General features: G+C 43.7%; 1 protein-coding gene across 4 annotated transcripts in view; it reads right to left on the reverse strand.

The window, feature by feature from the left end:
• Positions 1–18,800, reverse strand: part of METTL6 (methyltransferase 6, tRNA N3-cytidine) — a 23,622-nt gene continuing 4,822 nt past the window's right edge. For all 4 annotated transcript variants that reach the window (XM_083188618.1, XM_083188619.1, XM_083188617.1 and 1 more), the window contains 4 exons: positions 13,508–13,642; positions 11,177–11,347; positions 10,925–11,066; positions 1–173 (listed from right to left, as the gene is read on the reverse strand). In XM_083188618.1, coding sequence (XP_083044744.1) covers positions 34–173; positions 10,925–11,066; positions 11,177–11,347; positions 13,508–13,642 — 588 coding nt within the window. In that variant the 3' untranslated portion in view covers positions 1–33. The remainder of the gene's footprint in view (positions 174–10,924; positions 11,067–11,176; positions 11,348–13,507; positions 13,643–18,800) is intronic.

Raw genomic sequence — 18,800 nt, forward strand, 5'->3', positions numbered from 1 at the left:
TTTACCAAAATTTACCATAAATACTACAAAATGTCAATGAGGTTTGTAATATTTGCTTTGAACAAAGATCCGAGGCACACAGAGGCCTTCCTTCTTATTCACAGTCTCCCGCTGCACGTACACATTAGAGACTTCCTTGTACCCAGCTGTGGTAAAGAGGTGTTGCAAATGTTCTGAAAAAAAGCAAAGAAGAATCTTATTATAAAGCCTGTTTGGAAAGCATTTTACTTCAGATTTTCAAAGCTCAGGAAAGACGCTTATAGCGACAACTCTTCCAGAAAGGAGTGTAGGTGTAAAACTTAAAGCGAATCTAGTTATTTTCTGGACACAAGGCTTGATGCAGAGTTGAATGTATATTGTATTTTTATGTACTGTGCACCCTACAGAACCAAGCGTGACTGGGCTGTAACAGGAAAAGGGGGGGGGGGAGAGTTGTATTATAGCAGCACACATCAGGCAGAATAAAACACTTCTTGCCTGTTTGAGCAATTGCATTGCCTTGGTAAAGTGGTATAGAGAAAACTCCCATCTTCGGATATCCCTACCAGAGCCCACAGCCTAGTTGTGTCACTGGGCATGTACGGCTCACTGGGCATGTGCTAAATCTTTCTAGCATTGCAAGATCTTCTGTGCACCCTGGAGCCTGGCAGCCAGGGACAGAGTTGTGCAGTAGCCAAAATGGATAGCAAAAATTGTCGGAATGGTCAGTGCCACTCACTGTTCATATGTTTTCTGGCATATAAGCGCGCAACACTAATATTAATGTGCACTGATACCGCTTCACCCCATAACGCCTAGCCACAAATCTACCTTCGGGTGTGTTTATGTAGGGGAACTTTAGTCAGGACATGCAAATGGAACTGTGGGCTATGCAAAATTGGATAGAAAAGTAAGCACTCCTGTTCATGATGTAACATTGGCACCAAGCATTTTATGCACTGCATTGATTCGCACTGCTGATTTGCATTAAATTCAGCACATTGTGTATCTGAGATAAGCAGCAACTAATTGTGGGTATATGTATCAAACTGTTTAAAGAATGGATACGTTAACAACCAATCAGCTTCTTCTTTATTATGGAATGTACCACATAAATCCTAACTAGAAGCTGATGGGTTGCTATGGGCGGATAGTAAAAAGCGGTGGTGGATTTGATAATCCAGCGACCGTTTCCAACAATACAGATTCCACTCCATAGCAGGTGAGTCCAAGTCAGTTTCGGCCGGGATTAGATACAGATTTCAGCTATTTCCGCCAGGCAGCAATAGCAGCTGGGATTGAACACCGCCCTAATGACCCTTATTCTGGATGAATCGCAAGCATTCTACATTTGCAGCCTTGCAAGTCTCCCAGATGCTGCCCGCCACTCACAGGTGCGCCCGCCCCCCCTCCTCACGCGCTGGGTTCACCCACACCTCTGAGAATGGATGTTTAACATAAGCATCCATTCGCCGCCTATGGCGAAACACCCAAATCATTTGATGGTTGCCGACCATCGAATGATGTGGAAAGTGCACACATATCTAAGTGACTCTCAGGTCACGGAGGACCGAATGAACAAGAACAACAACCTATGTGTTTGCAATTGAATAGTAAAACCATGAGCAGCAGGGTTTTTTTAAATCCCCAGCCCTTAATTGAATTCCCCTAATAATGTGTGAAAGAAACTTTCCTGATTAGTTGATAGTTTGGAACCAATCAGACCAATGCTTCCAGATTTAACCAAACCATTTCTTTAGCAGTACAGTATAGATCAGCAATGCAATTGTGATGAATCAGTTAACAAGATTTTTAAATACATCTGATGATCAGTAAGTATCAGATAAGGGTCAGTAGCATTACCAACTGTCACTCCTGAGACGCATTTCATCCTATAAAGTAATATTTTACATCTCCTGGCACTTTCATGTTTCTATAGATTAGTAACTCTTTAAATTCTAGTTTAAAAAAAAAATTAAAATAAATCAATTTTCTATTAAAAGGGCCTTATTTTTTCCCCCCTATTTGGCCTGCCCCACCAATATTTGCACTCTTCACGCTACTTCCTTTCTTGTTTCTCTGTAACATCTAAAAAACAAAATTACAGACAGTGGAGATAAGATGCAGGAATATGCCTGAGGTCCCTGGCTTATGAGACAAACACACACACACACACACACACACACACACACACACACACACACACAATAGCTATCAGCTTTCACTCTCTGAAAGGTCATTAGGATCAGCACCACATTTAAGGCCCCCATACACTAGCCGATTTTGGTCAGATTTCAGCCAGATCAGTCGGATCTGGCCGAAATCGGACCAAAATCGGCTAGTTTTGATGTCCCCTCAGATCCGATGCGCGGTCCCGTGCGCATCGGATCTGCGTCGGGTGGTCGGACCTGCTGCACGTCCGACCACCCGACTTGGGACCTAGTGGGGCGGCGCGGCGGTGGAGGGAGCAGGGGGGGCTGGGGACGCTGCGGGGGACACGTCTGTGTCCCCCGCTGCGGGGGACAGCGTCTGTGCGGCGAGAAGGTAGAGGGAGCAGGGGGGGCTGGAGACGCTGCGGGGGACACAGGCTGCATAGAGCCGGGCAGGGGGAGACGGCCGGGAGCTGTCAGTAATGAATAAAAAAAAAAAGCCCATACAATGAATGGGCGGCCTGTGATTGGCTGAGCGCTCTCTCAGCCAGTCAGCAATTGGCTGAGAGAGCGCTCAGCAGCCAATCACAGGCTGCCCATTCATTGTATGGGCTTTTTTTTTTTATTCATTACTGACAGCTCCCGGCCGGCTCCCCCTGCCCAGCTCTATGCAGCCTGTGTCCCCCGCAGCGTCTCCAGCCCCCCCTGCTCCCTCTACCTTCTTGCCGCACAGACGCTGTCCCCCGCAGCGTCCCCAGCAGCGGGGGACACAGACGTGTCCCCCGCAGCGTCCCCAGCCCCCCTGCTCCCACCAGCTCCCACCTCTTAGCCCCCCCCCCTGCTCCCCGGGTTTTTTTACATGTGATAAATCGAGACGATTTATCACATGTAAAAAATGGCACATCAAGTGCCAATCTAATCAAGCTCCCCCGGGGAGCAGCCGGGGAAGCTCAGGGGGAAGTCTATGGGGGCCTTTATAGTCTAGTGTATGGGGGCCTTTATAGTCTGTGTAACAAGTGCCTTTCTATTCTTATCAGGCTACTTTATATTACCCATTAGTATTCCAGATACATTTTCAGGTTAGAGGATATTAAATGACAAATGAGAGATGATAAAGATAATATTTCATCCTTGTTGCTCTGACCTCATAATGAGTGGCAGAATCATAACTTTTCTGGCTAGCTTAACCCCTTCCTGACGCAGCCAGTTTTTGCCTTCCTGACAGAGCCATTTTTTTCAAATCTGACATGTATCACTTAAGTGGGTATAATTGTTTTCTCGTGACACATTGTACTTCAAGTTAGTGGTAAATTTTGGTCGATACAGTCTGTGTTTTTTTGTGAAAAATACCAAAATGTCGTAAAAAAATGGAAAATTTAGCGATTTTCAAAATGTTAAATTTTCTGCTTGTGAGACAAATAATCATACCACTCAAAAAAGTTAATAACTAACATAGACCATATGTCTACTTTATGTTTCCATCATTATTTCAACCTCCTTTTAATTTTTTTGGACACTAGGAGGCTTAAAATATGAATAGCAAATTCTCAAATTTTCAAGAAAATTTCAAACACTGATTTTTTTAGGGACCAGTTCAGTTCTGATGTGACTTTGAGGGACTTCTATGTGAGACACCCCCATAAATGATGCCATTTCAAAAACTGCACCCCTCACAGTATTCAAAACAGCATTTTGGAAGTTTGTTAACCCTTTAGGTGTTTCACAGGAATTAAAACAAAGTGTAGGTGAAATTTCAAAATTTCATTTTTTTTGCAGATTTGCAATTTTAATACATTTTTCTAAGGAACACAGTAGATTTTACTAGAGAAATGTGACTAAAAATTGATTCCCCCAATTTTTTTGTTTTCATAAATATCCTATATGTGGCCCTAGTGTGCACGTTGACCAAACCACAGGCTTCATAATAGAAGGAGCACCTACTTGATTTTGGAGCCTCCTTTTTATGAGATTATTTTTTAGGCAACATGTAGGTTTCTAGGCACCATAAGATGCTAAAAGTTAGGAACCCCCCCACAAGTGACCCCATTTTGCAAACTACACCCCTCAGGGAATTCATCTAGGGGTATAGTGTACATTTCAAACCCCCAGGGGTTTCACCAATTTTGATACAACTGGGCTGTGCAAATGAAAAATTACATTTTTACACAAAAATGCAGTTCTGGCTCAAAATTTTTCATTTTCACAAGGAATGAAGGAGACAAAGCACCCCAAAATCTGTGCCCCAATTTCTCCCGAGTACGGCAATGCCTCATATGTGACCAAAAAATACCATTTGGGTGCATGGCAGGACTCAGAAGGGAAGGAGTGATATTTGGATTTTGCAGCTCAGATTCTGGTGGAATGTTGGTGGGTGCTATGTCGCATTAGCAAGACCCCCAAAGCACCAATACAGTGGAACCCCCCCACAAGTGACCCCATTTTGCAAACTACACCCCTCAGGGAATTCATCTAGGGGTATAGTGTACATTTCAAACCCCCAGGGGTTTCACCAATTTTGATACAACTGGGCTGTGCAAATGAAAAATTACATTTTTACACAAAAATGCAGTTCTGGCTCAAAATTTTTCATTTTCACAAGGAATGAAGGAGACAAAGCACCCCAAAATCTGTGCCCCAATTTCTCCCGAGTACGGCAATGCCTCATATGTGACCAAAAAATACCATTTGGGTGCATGGCAGGACTCAGAAGGGAAGGAGTGATTTTTGGATTTTGCAGCTCAGATTCTGGTGGAATGTTGGTGGGTGCTATGTCGCATTAGCAAGACCCCCGAAGCACCAATACAGTGGAACCCCCCCACAAGTGACCCCATTTTGCAAACTACACCCCTCAGGGAATTCATCTAGGGGTATAGTGTACATTTCAAACCCCCAGGGGTTTCACCAATTTTGATACAACTGGGCAGTGAAAATGAAAAATTAAATTTTTTTACACAAAAATGCAGTTCTGGCTCAAAATTTTTCATTTTCACAAGGAATGAAGGAGACAAAGCACCCCAAAATCTGTGCCCCAATTTCTCCCGAGTACGGCAATGCCTCAAATGTGACCAAAAAATACCATTTGGGTGCATGGCAGGACTCAGAAGGGAAGGAGTGATTTTTGGATTTTGCAGCTCAGATTCTGGTGGAATGTTGGTGGGTGCTATGTCGCATTAGCAAGACCCCCAAAGCACCAATACAGTGGAACCCCCCCACAAGTGACCCCATTTTGCAAACTACACCCCTCAGGGAATTCATCTAGGGGTATAGTGTACATTTCAAACCCCCAGGGGTTTCACCAATTTTGATACAACTGGGCAGTGAAAATGAAAAATTAAATTTTTTACACAAAAATGCAGTTCTGGCTCAAAATTTTTCATTTTCACAAGGAATGAAGGAGACAAAGCACCCCAAAATCTGTGCCCCAATTTCTCCCGAGTACGGCAATGCCTCACATGTGACCAAAAAATACCATTTGGGTGCATGGCAGGACTCAGAAGGGAAGGAGTGATTTTTGGATTTTGCAGCTCAGATTCTGGTGGAATGTTGGTGGGTGCTATGTCGCATTAGCAAGACCCCCGAAGCACCAATACAGTGGAACCCCCCCACAAGTGACCCCATTTTGCAAACTACACCCCTCAGGGAATTCATCTAGGGGTATAGTGTATATTTCAAACCCCCAGGGGTTTCACCAATTTTGATACAACTGGGCTGTGCAAATGAAAAATGACAATTTTTTTACACAAAAATGCAGTTCTGGCTCAAAATTTTTCATTTTCAGAAGGTATGAAGGAGAAAAAGCACCCCAAAATCTGTGCCCCAATTTCTCCCGAGTATGGCAATGCCTCATATGTGACCAAAAAATACCAGTTGGGTGCATGGCAGGACTCAGAAGGGAAGGAGTGATTTTTGGATTTTGCAGCTCAGATTCTGGTGGAATGAATGGTGGGTGCTATGTGGCATTAGCAAGACCCCCGAAGCACGGTGAAATGATGAACCTAATAATCCATAGATGTGTGGTATATTTTAAAACACTCCTTTATACATAGGCCGGGTTTGTCGGGGCAAGTTTCACAGTGGAAAATAGTTTCCTTTCTTATTCCCTTTTTATAGCAAACTTTGCACCTTTTTTGTATCCTGCCCTTTCTTGCAGTGGAGGGGATTTCGTTCGGAAAATGCTGCCCTGATACAATACGGGGGCCAGTACTAGAAGTACTGGGGCCCTCTGCCTGCTGGTTCCCAAATATTAGGCCCTTTATGACTTCCTCTTGAAAGTGCATAAATGTCCCCCTCTGGCTGGTAGAACGGAATAGCACGTAAGCGTTATACAGTGCCATCTGGATGATATACACGGCCAGCTTCTTGTACCATATTTTTGTTTTCCGCAGGGCACTGTACGGCTTCAGTACCTGATCTGAAAGATCCACTCCGCCCATGTACTTATTGTAATCTAGGATACAATTAGGTTTTGAGGTGTGGGTACTGGTACCTCGTACAGGGATGGAGGTGGTACTGTATCCATGAATTGTTGTCAGTATAAGGACATCCCTCTTGTCCTTATATTTGACCAACAACATATTTTCGGTGCATATTCTCCTGCTTTCACCCCTTCTCAGTACTTGGGCAATGTGCGTTTTTGGGAGGCCTCTTTGGTTCTTGCGCACAGTACCGCAAGCTGCTGTACCTCTTGAACCAAGGGCCTTAAACAGGGGGATGCTAGTGTAAAAGTTATCCACATAGAGGTGATAACCTTTATCCAGGAAGGGGTGCACTAAATCCCAGACAATTTTTCCACTAACACCTACGAGGGAGGGGGGGCATTCTGGCGGTTCAATTCTTGAATCCTTCCCTTCATAAACCCTAAACCTGTGGGTGTACCCTGAGGTGCTTTCACACAGTTTATACATTTTTATGCCATACCTTGCCCTCTTACTGGGAAGGTACTGGCGGAATTTAACCCTTCCTTTAAAATGTATAAGGGACTCGTCGATACAAATAAATCTGTCAGGGATGTACATCTCTGCAAATTTGGCACTGAAATGATCAATGACCGGCCTGACTTTGAATAGCCGGTCAAAGGTGGGATCATCTCTGGGTGGGCACTGTGCATTATCGGTGTAATGTATAAATTTAAGGATTGCTTCAAAACGAGTCCGAGTCATGGCCATACGGTAAAATGGGGTGCTGTACAGAACATCTGTACTCCAATATTGCCTAATTTCTGGCTTTTTTACTATGCCCATATGTAACACCAGACCCCAAAACGTCATCATCTCTACTGCATCTACAGGGGTCCACCTAGCAAATGATGACGTGGGGTTTTGAGCAATAAACTGCTGGGCATATAAATTACTTTGGTCCACCATTAAATTTATAAAATCATCAGAGAAAAATAATTTGAAAAAGTCAATTTCTCTGAGACCTGTACTATCAAATTGGATTCCTGGGATGGCCAAAAACTCAGGAACCTGGGGCTCAAAATTGTCTGGTGGTGGGGTCCATACGGGATCAATCATTTGGGGGGGGGGGGGGTCTCAGCTGCTCTACGGGGGCGTCTTTGAGGGGGTCCCTCATCACCAGAGGAGGAAGAGGAGCTTAAGACGAATCCTTCAAATTCCCCGCTTGCCTCACTGGCTGTGTCAGAGGCAAGCATGGCATATGCCTCCTCCGCTGAATACATTCTTCTGGAGGACTGGGATGACATTTGGGATGACATTTGGGATGCCATTTTTATTTTTGTGTTTCTGTAAGTGTAATGTTTCAACACGTGTATAGTGTAGGGGGGGGGTACAAACTTTATTTCAACACGGGTGGAATGTAGTGTGTAGTGTGTATGTAGTGCAGAAAAAAAAAATACTTTATACAGGAATTTGATCCCAATAAAAAAAAAAAAAATTGAAGGGGTTAAAAAAAAAAAAAAAAAAGGTCCTGCGCCAAAAATTGAGCACAGATGTTGGTCAGTAACGACCGTCACTGAACAGCGCTCAAAGGCAACAGGACACCCACAAAAGCAACGTGGGTGTAAAAACAAAAAAAAAAACAATTTAAAAAAACTGCAGAAAAAAAAATTATATCAACCCTGTGCCAAAAATGTTGTTCAGTGATGTACGTCACTGATCAGCGGCCACAGGACACCCACAAAAGCAACGTGGGTGTAAAAACAATTTAAAAAAATATACCACAGCACTCTCCAAAAAAAAAAAAAAAAAATTTAAAAAAACTGCAGAAAAAAAATTATATCAACCCTGTGCCAAAAATGCTGTTCAGTGATTGTACGTCACTGATCAGCGCTCAGCGGCCACAGGACACCCAGAAAAGCAACGTGGGTGTAAAAACAAAACCCCACTGCACTCTCCAAAAAAAAAAACCTGCAGATCAGTGATGCAGTGATCAGTGAACACTGATTAGCAGTGAGGGGCAGCAGGCACACAACTGTGTGCAACCTGACAGGGTATATATATAAAAAAAAAACCTGGACCCCCAAAAAGTTGCTGATTAATTAATTTAAACTAATCAGCACAAAAGGGGGGGCAGCAGGGGGGGGGCAGCAGTCAGTTGCACACGCAGCACAACCTTTGGTGCAACTGACAGGTATATATATAAAAAAAAAACCTGGACCCCCAAAAAGTTGCTGATTAATTAATTTAAACTAATCAGCACAAAAGGGGGGGCAGCAGGGGGGGGGCAGCAGTCAGTTGCACAGGCAGCACAACCTTTGGTGCAACTGACAGGTGTATATATATAAAAAAAAACCTCTGCACCCCCAAAAAGTTGCTGATCAGCTCAGATATAGTGATCAGCACAAAAGGGGGTGCAGCAGACACAAAATATATCACTCTCTATCACTCTCTGTCACTCTCTGTCACTATCTATCACTATCTATCACTATCTATCACTATCTTGGACTCTATGACACTGCAGCAGCAGGACACAGGAAGTCACAAGATCCAGGAAGCATCCAGCTGCTGGCAGCACGCTACCAGCGGTGATCAGGTAAGTATAAGGCAAGGTTCAGGTATGTATAGCAGGACAGAGTGGCCGGTGACCGCTCTGCACGCAATTCCAGACCGGAATGGCGTCTGCAGCGCAGTCACCGTTAGTTTAAATGGCGCGCCTTGGCTGTGATTGGCTCGTCGGTCCGACGAGCCAATCACAGCCTTGGGGGCAGGTGGGGTGAGGTGTCGTCGTCACCGATGACCCCCTCATGCCCCCTGACGCCCGGCGGTGATTGACACCTGTGTTACCGAGCGTCTGATTCGCCGGTAACACAGGAAAACGCTGTGAATGGCTTGGCTGTTCACACTGAACAGCCAATCACAGCGATCGCCGACGGGGGGGCGGCATCGCAGCCCCCCCCGGGCATGCAGGGACATGTTTGCTGTCAGGGACAGCAGACATGTTTAAACTGTCCCCGCGTCTATAGACGCGGGGACAGTTTAAAGTCATGACGTATATATACGTCATGTGTCGGGAAGTACATCCCGGCCATGACGTATATATACGTCAAATGTCGGGAAGGGGTTAAGAGGAGGCGATCAGTAATTAGGTATGCAACACGGATACTGTCATGGAACACCGACAACGATACACTTTTTACATTCTATATTTCAAGACACTGAAAGGTGCGTACTAGGGTGGCCAATCCCGGGATCGGATTTTGGCCCTAAAATTGCTGGGACTTGTATCCCGGGATTGTAGTTTCCAAACCCAGGTTTTTGGGATGCGCAGTCTAATGCAGGGCAGTGTCTGGCTGCTCCCATCTCTGGCTGTGTGACTGGGCGCAGTGTGACATGGTCAGAGGTCACACTGTGCAGCCTGCCGGGAATGTGCATTTTTCAATTCCAAATCTCAGGATTGGCATTCCTAGTGGGTACACACTGGGAGATACGGTCGCTAAGCATAAGTGTATGGGGCGATGGTCGCCGGGAGCGTGCTCCCGTGACCAGCCCTGGGGTGATTGCTGGTCGTCGGAGCATGCTCCTGCGAACAGCGGCTTCCCCTACCTCTTCCCCCAGCAGTGTCTCATTTTCATTTCATTGATGAAAACGGGACACTGAGCTGTATATTGCTCCATGTGTACAGAGCTATAGTGCTTAAAATATCTCCGCGTGTACGCTACAAATGTCGATTGCGGGTCTTTAACGACCTCACCAGTAGTCATCTGTACAGTACATGCAGCTCAATTGCACATATCATCCACGACTGCATGTACCGAGCGGGGACCCGATGATGAGATCATTCAATGTGTATGCCCATATAGTTCACCCAAGAGCACCGCTTATATCGTTAATGACCTCAGTGTTGCCACAAATAATTTAGTGTTTACTCAATTTAAGGGCCCAATTTGTCAACAGATTTTATCATCAGCTGTAAATTTTGATTAGTATTGAATTACGTACTTCTTCGGCAAGGTCCAGTGACATCTCTCCCTGCAGCGACATCCTCCACTCATGCCCAGCCTACTACTTCCAGAGTCAGGCTTCTGTGTGATTTGCGGCGAACAGTCTGTGCATGTGCATAACTTGTTGAAATGTGAGAGACCCAGCCCTGCCCAGAAGGCTTTGCGAAGCCATCAATAGGAACCCTATAACTTTTGCCATCTATTGACGGTGTAAGCGGTACAGTGACAAACAGCGGTAGTCCTAGATTACAGCTATTTGTTGAATACTGAAAGGAAGACTAAGAAGGTTATGTCTCCTGTTTAAATTGGACCCTAAATGCTGACACAACAGATAAATAAAGAGCAGGTATACGAAATGCGGTTGTGGTCTAATGTGCAGGCTCACAAAGTCATTCACCTGTACTGAAAAAGTAACACCGAGTCCCATCTTGCCTCACATAGAAGTTTTCTCCAAGTTTATTTCCAGGTTTAAAGCGTAACATGGCGTGGTCATGCTCACCGTAGTCGCGGAACAAAACACAGCCACCTGGTTTCAGCACCTTCAAGAAAAACACGCTAATTAGCCTATACATATGTTACTGCATATAATCTAATCATTAGAATGTAGACTCAAAATCAAACAACATCCTCATGTATTCTTCCATAATACCTTGTAAATATTTTCTATGACCAGGTGCATTTTGTCTGGATGGACAGCAGAGAGGACGAAGATTAACGTGGTAACATCTACGCTGCCTGCAGGAACGTGCTCCCTCAGATCATCTTTGGTTAGGTCACACTGGAAAGCTTTGCAGGTATCTACATTGTAAGAAGGGTTTTGCTGGGAAAGCAAAGAAATACCAAATACAATTAATACTGTGGAATATAGTTAGGAATTCTTATCAGTGATATCGGTTCAACATTGATGTTTACAAAGACACTGAAATAAACAATTTAATATATTAGAAGGTGTAGTCTATTGATATCAGAACAGGACTGCTTAAGCTGGAAATACACTAGTGCGAAATTGCCCGATCCCAATGCATCAGGCCAAGAAATCAGGCAAATTGCATGTGTTTTATATCTTATCCACAGTCCCGTGAACTTCAGATCGGAGCCCCTAGATCACAAGTACTGCACGCAGGATCTAACAAATCGGAAAGCCTCTGGTGGCACTTGCTAGGATCGCATGTGAAATTGCATGCAAAAGGAACATACACACTCCTGAAGAAGAAGGATTTCGAAACGCGTTGAGTGTCGTTTTCTGGAGGATTCCTTGGTGTGCAAGCAGCCGGAGGTGACGTGGTATCCCTGGTCTTGAAATTCCCTGTTTCGGACGGGTCGTTTTTGGACTGCTGAAGTGGATCTGCACCTTACTACACTTTCACCTGTAGCTGTTATTTGACACTGTGGAACCTATCCATTCTGTTTTTACTTGTCTACAGTTTGTAAGTGTGGACTTTTATTAAAAATCTATCTGTTTTAAAGGATAATTTGCACGATCTCCTTTTCCTTTATTGTACCCCCTTGTCACATGTCCTGTGAAAGGGTGGTTATCATTACAGGTATCACCATACCCTGCTAATCAAAATTGGAAACAGTGCTGTTAAATGGTGATATAAAACCCTTGTGTTTTTTTTTACCTGGTTATACACTGAGCGCTTTCTTGTTTAAATCCACCACCACCTTGTTTTTCTATGCAAAAGGAACGAAACAGATAAATGGCATGTGATCCTGCTGCCCGGGAAGTTCAAGGGGATCAGATGCGACTTCTCCCCTTGGAGAAGTGGCATTAATGCCTTTACTCTGACATAGCTCACTGCTATACTGGTACTGACATTTTGTATATACTGTACTGCAAACTATTGGGTGGATGCAGCAATTACTATGCCAGGCTACATATCATATATTGGGGTAAATGTATGAAGCTTGGAGAAGTGGTATCTACACCCATAAAATGTTATGTGCAAGGCGATAATGCTCCAGCCAATGCCTGCTCTATTATCACCTTGCACATAATGTTCTTTATGGGGATAGATACCACTTCTCCAAGCTTCCTACATTTACTCCATTGTGTGATATCGCACTGCGCAAGCACTGACAGCAACTGTACACAAAGAATTCATGGACTGGCATGTTTGGAGTCATCATGGAACCTTACTAGACAGGAGTCTCTGCTAGCTAAGCCAGGTGCCACTTTAGCGCACTCTGTGTTGACAACACAGTGAATACTATAGGCATCTTTTATTTTTGGTCTTTCAAACATGAGGCAAAGCTGAAAAACATCAGCTTTAAGTCCATAGTTAAAAAAAAATCATGTCAGCATGGATGGTGTAATGGTTAGCATTACTGCCTCACAGCACTGAGGTCATGGGCTCGATTCCCACCATGGCCCTAACTATGTGGAGTTTGTATATTTTCCATGTGCTTACGTGGGTTTCCTCCGGCTACTCTGGTTTCCTTCCACAATCCAAAAATATACTGGTAGGCTAATCGGCTCCCAACAAATTAACCCTAGAATGTCTGTGTGTACATGTACATGTGGTAGGGAATAGAGATGCAGTAAGCTCTACTGGGGCAGGGACTGATTTGTATTTTCAAATATTCTCTATAAATCGCTGTGGAATATGTGTGCGCTATATAAATATTAATAATAAATAAATGTCAAACCCAAACTTATTTGAGTGATATTTTTATCTAATTACAACAGTAGATTACCTGCTGGACAAAGTAAACCATGGTAGGTCTTCATGAATGGCAAAATCCTGCTAAAAAGAGGTGTGTGATTGGTGCTGCCTCCACCACCTGGGTTGTAGCATTGAGGGAGCAGCATGATTTGTTGGGAGCCCGGAGAGACCCCTTGCTATATAGGAACCGATTTTCAAGCATTTAACATTAATATACAGTATTGTGTGCTTCTGAAGTGTTAGAATTTGAGAGGCATGGTCATGCAGTGCGTGGCTTGCTTAAAAAAAAAAAATAAGAATATGGAGATACAAACCTTCACAAACTGCACAGCTCTAGGAGAAAAATCACATGCATAAACAAACAGACCAGGATCCTCTTCCAGGAGGGGAAATAAACAGTTGCCTACTCCACATCCTGCTTCTAGGATGGTCAGTCTTTGGTTCTCAAACTGAAAGGCAAGACGTGCCAGAATTAAACAATATTTCCCAATAAAATAGCAGATTATATGGCTTACAGGATCAGATAGTCAAAACTATTCATTTCTTCTGTCACCTTATACATCTGCGGTACCAATACAGATAATGACAACAGCCATTTCGAGACTCACTATAATTATTTATACACAAATATCATACCTCCCTACTGTCCCAATTACAGTGGCATATTTTCAGTTCAGGGAGGGAGCTGGTGGCTGCCCAGCAGTTTCGGGAGTGCTTGGCATGCCCCCGTATATGAGATGTAGAGGGACATTTAAACTCACAATGCACCAGACGGAAACAACCTCCTTGAAGAAGGCTCTAATGAGCAGAAACGCGTTGAGGAATTACACACCCTGAGAAGCACTTTAGGACGATCACCCCGCGCTGCATACCATCCATCCCCCGGCAGCAGAGATTGAAGAGTCAGCATGACCTGTCAGAATCTGTCGGCGGGAGCGAAGCAGAAGACGCACCAATCGTGGAGAATCGGTAAGTAGGAAGCGGGGCTTGGTGACGTGAGGCAGGAGGGATCCCAGGCAGCACGGAGGACACGGCGCACAAGTCAGCTACCTGACTACGGCGACGTGCATCCACTTGCTGTTCTTACACCCGGAACCAGTCCAGATCACTGCGGCTGCGGCACACTGTATTGTATCACACGTGTGCAGCACCATACTGGACATTCCCAACGTACTGGCACCCCTATACTGCACCTCCCAATCCCCCTCCCGAAAACTCGAGACACCCATAATGACGTCTAAAAGGGGTACCCGAATAAATTGCAATCAACCATCCACCATCTGATCTGCGGGACGCCGCAATCAGATAAGACACTTACTCTGGACAAACCTCATTCCCCTGAATTAAGGAGGACGAGCATACCCCCCACAATCCAGCCTAACCAGGAGACTGATCTCCCAGGTTTGACAGGACTGGCTACAAGCCCGTCGATCAAATTTGGAGATTCTGATACTGTTTATGAACATACACTAGCACTCGCTACTGTATCACTCTGGATTGTTTTATTCTTTGTTTATTATTTTTTGCATTCTTTTCATAATGTATATCTGTTTGGCATCATGATGTCTTACTTTGCACTGTATATATACGTTATCACCAAGTAAAATTACCCAACTATAACCTTGTGATCCATTTAAATACGCATAGGGACCAAGCTCAACACAAAAAAAATCCTTTTTCTATGCCCCCGTATATGCCAAGAACTAAGGTTGCAGTGCTAGGCCATGTCCCCTCTACCTGGAGGCCATGCCTACCCGCCCCTTAGCTCCATCCCTTTTTGTGCACGGCAAGTCCCGATTTACCAAAGTTGGGAGGTATGCACACATACCTACATATACACGGTTAGGACCATATACTGTATAGTTGGACATCGACACACATTTTCTTATGTTAGCTTATTACCAAATCAAGTTACAGTTGTATAAGTTACAGTTGTATATAGACTATGGCCTATCAGCTTTAGGAGGTATTCAATCCACGTCGCTATTTCCATTGGGAGAAATGGCGGCAGGCGCCTATTCAATGCCCAACATCATTAAAGAGGCAGATCGATAGAACGGGCCCGACTTTAAAAGCTTATTTTGGCGATAACGGGCATGAATTGTCGCAATCACGGATGAATCCGTTCAAGCGGACACGCCCACTTTTTGTTGATCGGCAGGCAGGACATTGAATCCCACCTGGCAATATGCGGTCGAGCAAAACGAAAACGGGCCAGGGTAATAGCTGTTGGGATGGATCGAAGATCGTGACCCTTAAATGTTCACATCCAAATTGGAATAAGGGTTTAGGGTTTAAGAAATACAGCTGCTTAAAACACACACACACACACACACACACACACACATATATTTATTTAAAAAATGTGTGTGTATTTATAAATGAGCGATAACAACGGAGTAGCCAAACCTGCCCATGAAACATGTTTTGAGGCATTTGTCATATTACTTATGGTCCCTTGACTGGTAGATGCTCAATTAGTTTAGTAATACCACTCAAGTGCATAAAAGGGGTGGTTCTGGGTAAGAAAAAAAATGTCATTGTTTTTCTTTCAGCACACTTAATGGCATTAGTAGTCTCGAACACTACATGATAATAGAATTCAGAGAAATTGGTTACATATTTTGTGCAAATGTACTGTATGACTAAGCCCCTAAGCCACTATATAATATACATAACTGAATTTTGATGCGTTTTTCACCATTATACATTTGTCGAGGAAGGTTTAGGAAACATTTAATTAGGACATATTAGTACAATACAGGGTACACAGGACTAAAAATAAGAGTAACGGAAAAACTAAAGCAGAGCACAGGTAACAATTAGCAGCACAATTCTTAACTTGGATACACACTACAAAATCAACACTCCAATGTGACTGGTCAGAGCGAAAATCCGGCAATTCCCCGGGAGCAACTTACAGCCCACTGCCTGTTCCCAAATGTGGTGAGCAGACAAAACCAGTTATTCAGAAAGGTTAAACAGGTTAATTCAATCTATGCAAATGACCACCCTTGCCCATTCTCCAGCCTCAGAGAGCAAATGGTCAACCGCAACCCGCTCCAAAACATCACCAGACTCTTGCTTCAACCAGACAGACCAGATAGACAATCCAACAGTGTGCATCTAGCTTTAGTACACAATACACCTAAGATGTCTGCATGCTATCAGGGGCAGGTACCATTGTCATTGGTGGAGATGAATGAAAACAGGTGAGAAGAGATGCAGGTATAGATGGAAGGTGAGGAAGAGAGCTGTAATTGATATGAATGAAAAGGCCTGGGAGAACAGTAGGGAAGTCTAGATAGGGGGGGGGGGGGGAAGGGGAGACAGACAGGTGACACAAAGGAAAGAAGTGAACATGGCCGGGATGGCCAGGATATAAAACAGCATGGAGAGAGAGCGGCCTTGATACGGATCACATAAACACATGGGAGTAAGAATAACGATAAAGTATAAGAAACATCCTCGGTACAAATCAATTATGTTTGATATGGGGTGATGTACTTACCCAGGTCCAAGTTTGGAGCAACAAGGTGGAAATAAAGCATGATGCTTTCTGAAATGAACCCTGCTAGGCTCCAAAGCATGCACTGGGCAGTAAGTCCTCGAAATCCTGATGGGTAGTCACAAGCACCAAACGTGTTTTGAGACAATTCTGGCTTTTCCTCAGGGTAAGAGTGAATGTGGGGTCCATATGGTGAGTTTATACAATCAAAATGGTGCCAAAACAATCTCTGACCCAGAACCGGAAGTCAGCAGACCTTACTTCCGGTTCCTGCTATGTAGGTCCAAAGGTACATAAATGTGTCCTCAAAAATATCTAATCTCCAACATTTTTTATATACCAAGATGTGGATCTATGAAAGGGATAGAGGGAGCAGTCCCAGTTGCATCTCGTTGGTAATCTAATAGGTAATCCCAAAGTCTGATAACGGAAGTGCACAATGTCCTACATCTGGTTCCTGGGAACAGCTGGCAAACTTGTGGAGCAGTGTAGCTTTCCACCGTCTTAAGAGAGGAATACTTGTTTATGTACTATCAAAGGGGCCATCAGCCATCTTTAGGGAGGCAGGTTTGTTTACATTCTATCATGGGGGTCATCCTTATGAAAGTATAAAAATGGAATCATGAGACATACGGTCTAATGAGAACACACACACACTATATTATATATAGAACAGACAACAAAATCTCATGGCTGTCGCTATTAACACAAAGGGGGCGTTATAGGAACCACTTGAGTTCAAAGTCTTTATTCAGACCACCTGGTTTCAAAGTACTTAACTTGAAAATCCATTGCATTTCCTTTTTATCAAGTAGCTCTTGATATGGTCCGTGGAGCAGGAATGTGGGAGTCTAAAATGGTCAGAAAGACAATGTGATTCTATCCCTTTTTCTGATATTATGAAGATGCTCCGCAGTTCTTGATTTTGAGTGTTCTTCCAATATAATGTAGATCGCAGGAGCATTCTATGAGGTAAATCACACTGGGAGTATGACAAGTGATAAAGTTGGAGATGTTATATACTTTTACGTGTCTTTGCTTTTGACAGGTTTATACATCATACTGTACTGTACATGGACTATAACCTTGGATTCTGATATGTACTTCAGTTGTGGATCCCAAGGTGCTTTTGACTAATTTCCTTTTCAAATGGTCTGCTTTCTTGTACATGAAGTATTGTCTAGAGTGGATTTTGTTTTTGCATAATATGGGGTCCTCCTGTAATAGGTACCAGTGCTGTTTGAAGATCTCTTCCATTTTTTTGTGGCGAGAGTCATATTTCTTTAGGAAGGCATATTCATTATAATTAGATCTGGTTCTTTTTAGTGTGGATCAGAGATTCTCTGCCCATCATCCTGAACTAATTATTTATTTCTTTGATCTGCTGGCCTGCATACCTTCCTGCTTCGAAAATTGGATTTACATTTGTTCCCTGCATCTTTTTTCTTCGGTGCAGTTTTTCTTACATGCTGGAACTGTTTTTTGGAACTTCTTCTAGCCATCTGTTGAGATGTTTGCTCTCTTTGTTGATGTGGCTGTTGGTGTCCATAGGCTTATGGTAGATTTTCGTTTGTATGGTATTATCTTGGACATAGATGAAAAGATCCAGGAAATGTATCTCTTCATTGCTAATTTGAAAGCTGAATTTCATGTTGACATTAATTTATGTTCTAAGATGTACAGAAGGCTTCAAGATCCTCTTCATTCCCTGCTAGAAGAAGAGGATGTCGTCAATGCAATGATACCAAGACACCAGGTTTGACCCGCAAGGGTTGCTGTATCAGATGCTGTCCTCTTCCCATTTGGCCAGGAAGAGGGTGGCATAACTGGGAGCAAACCTGGTGCCCATGGCTGTCCCAACTTGCTGTAAGAAGGAGGCATCATTAAAATAAAGATTATTTTCCAAGATGAACATGATGCTCTCCAAGAGGAAACAATTATTTTCCTCAGAATAATCGGTCTTGTCTAGAGACCATCTAATGGCTTCCAGGCCATCTTTATGATCTATGACGGTGTACAGGGAGATGTCAGCAGAGATCATATACATATTTTTTTGACCATGTGATTCCCCTTAGTCTGATTAGAGTGTCCGTGGTGTC

This window comes from Crinia signifera, chromosome 5 (assembly GCF_055691185.1).
Source record: "Crinia signifera chromosome 5, ASM5569118v1, whole genome shotgun sequence".
NCBI classification, from domain to species: Eukaryota; Metazoa; Chordata; class Amphibia; order Anura; family Myobatrachidae; genus Crinia; species Crinia signifera.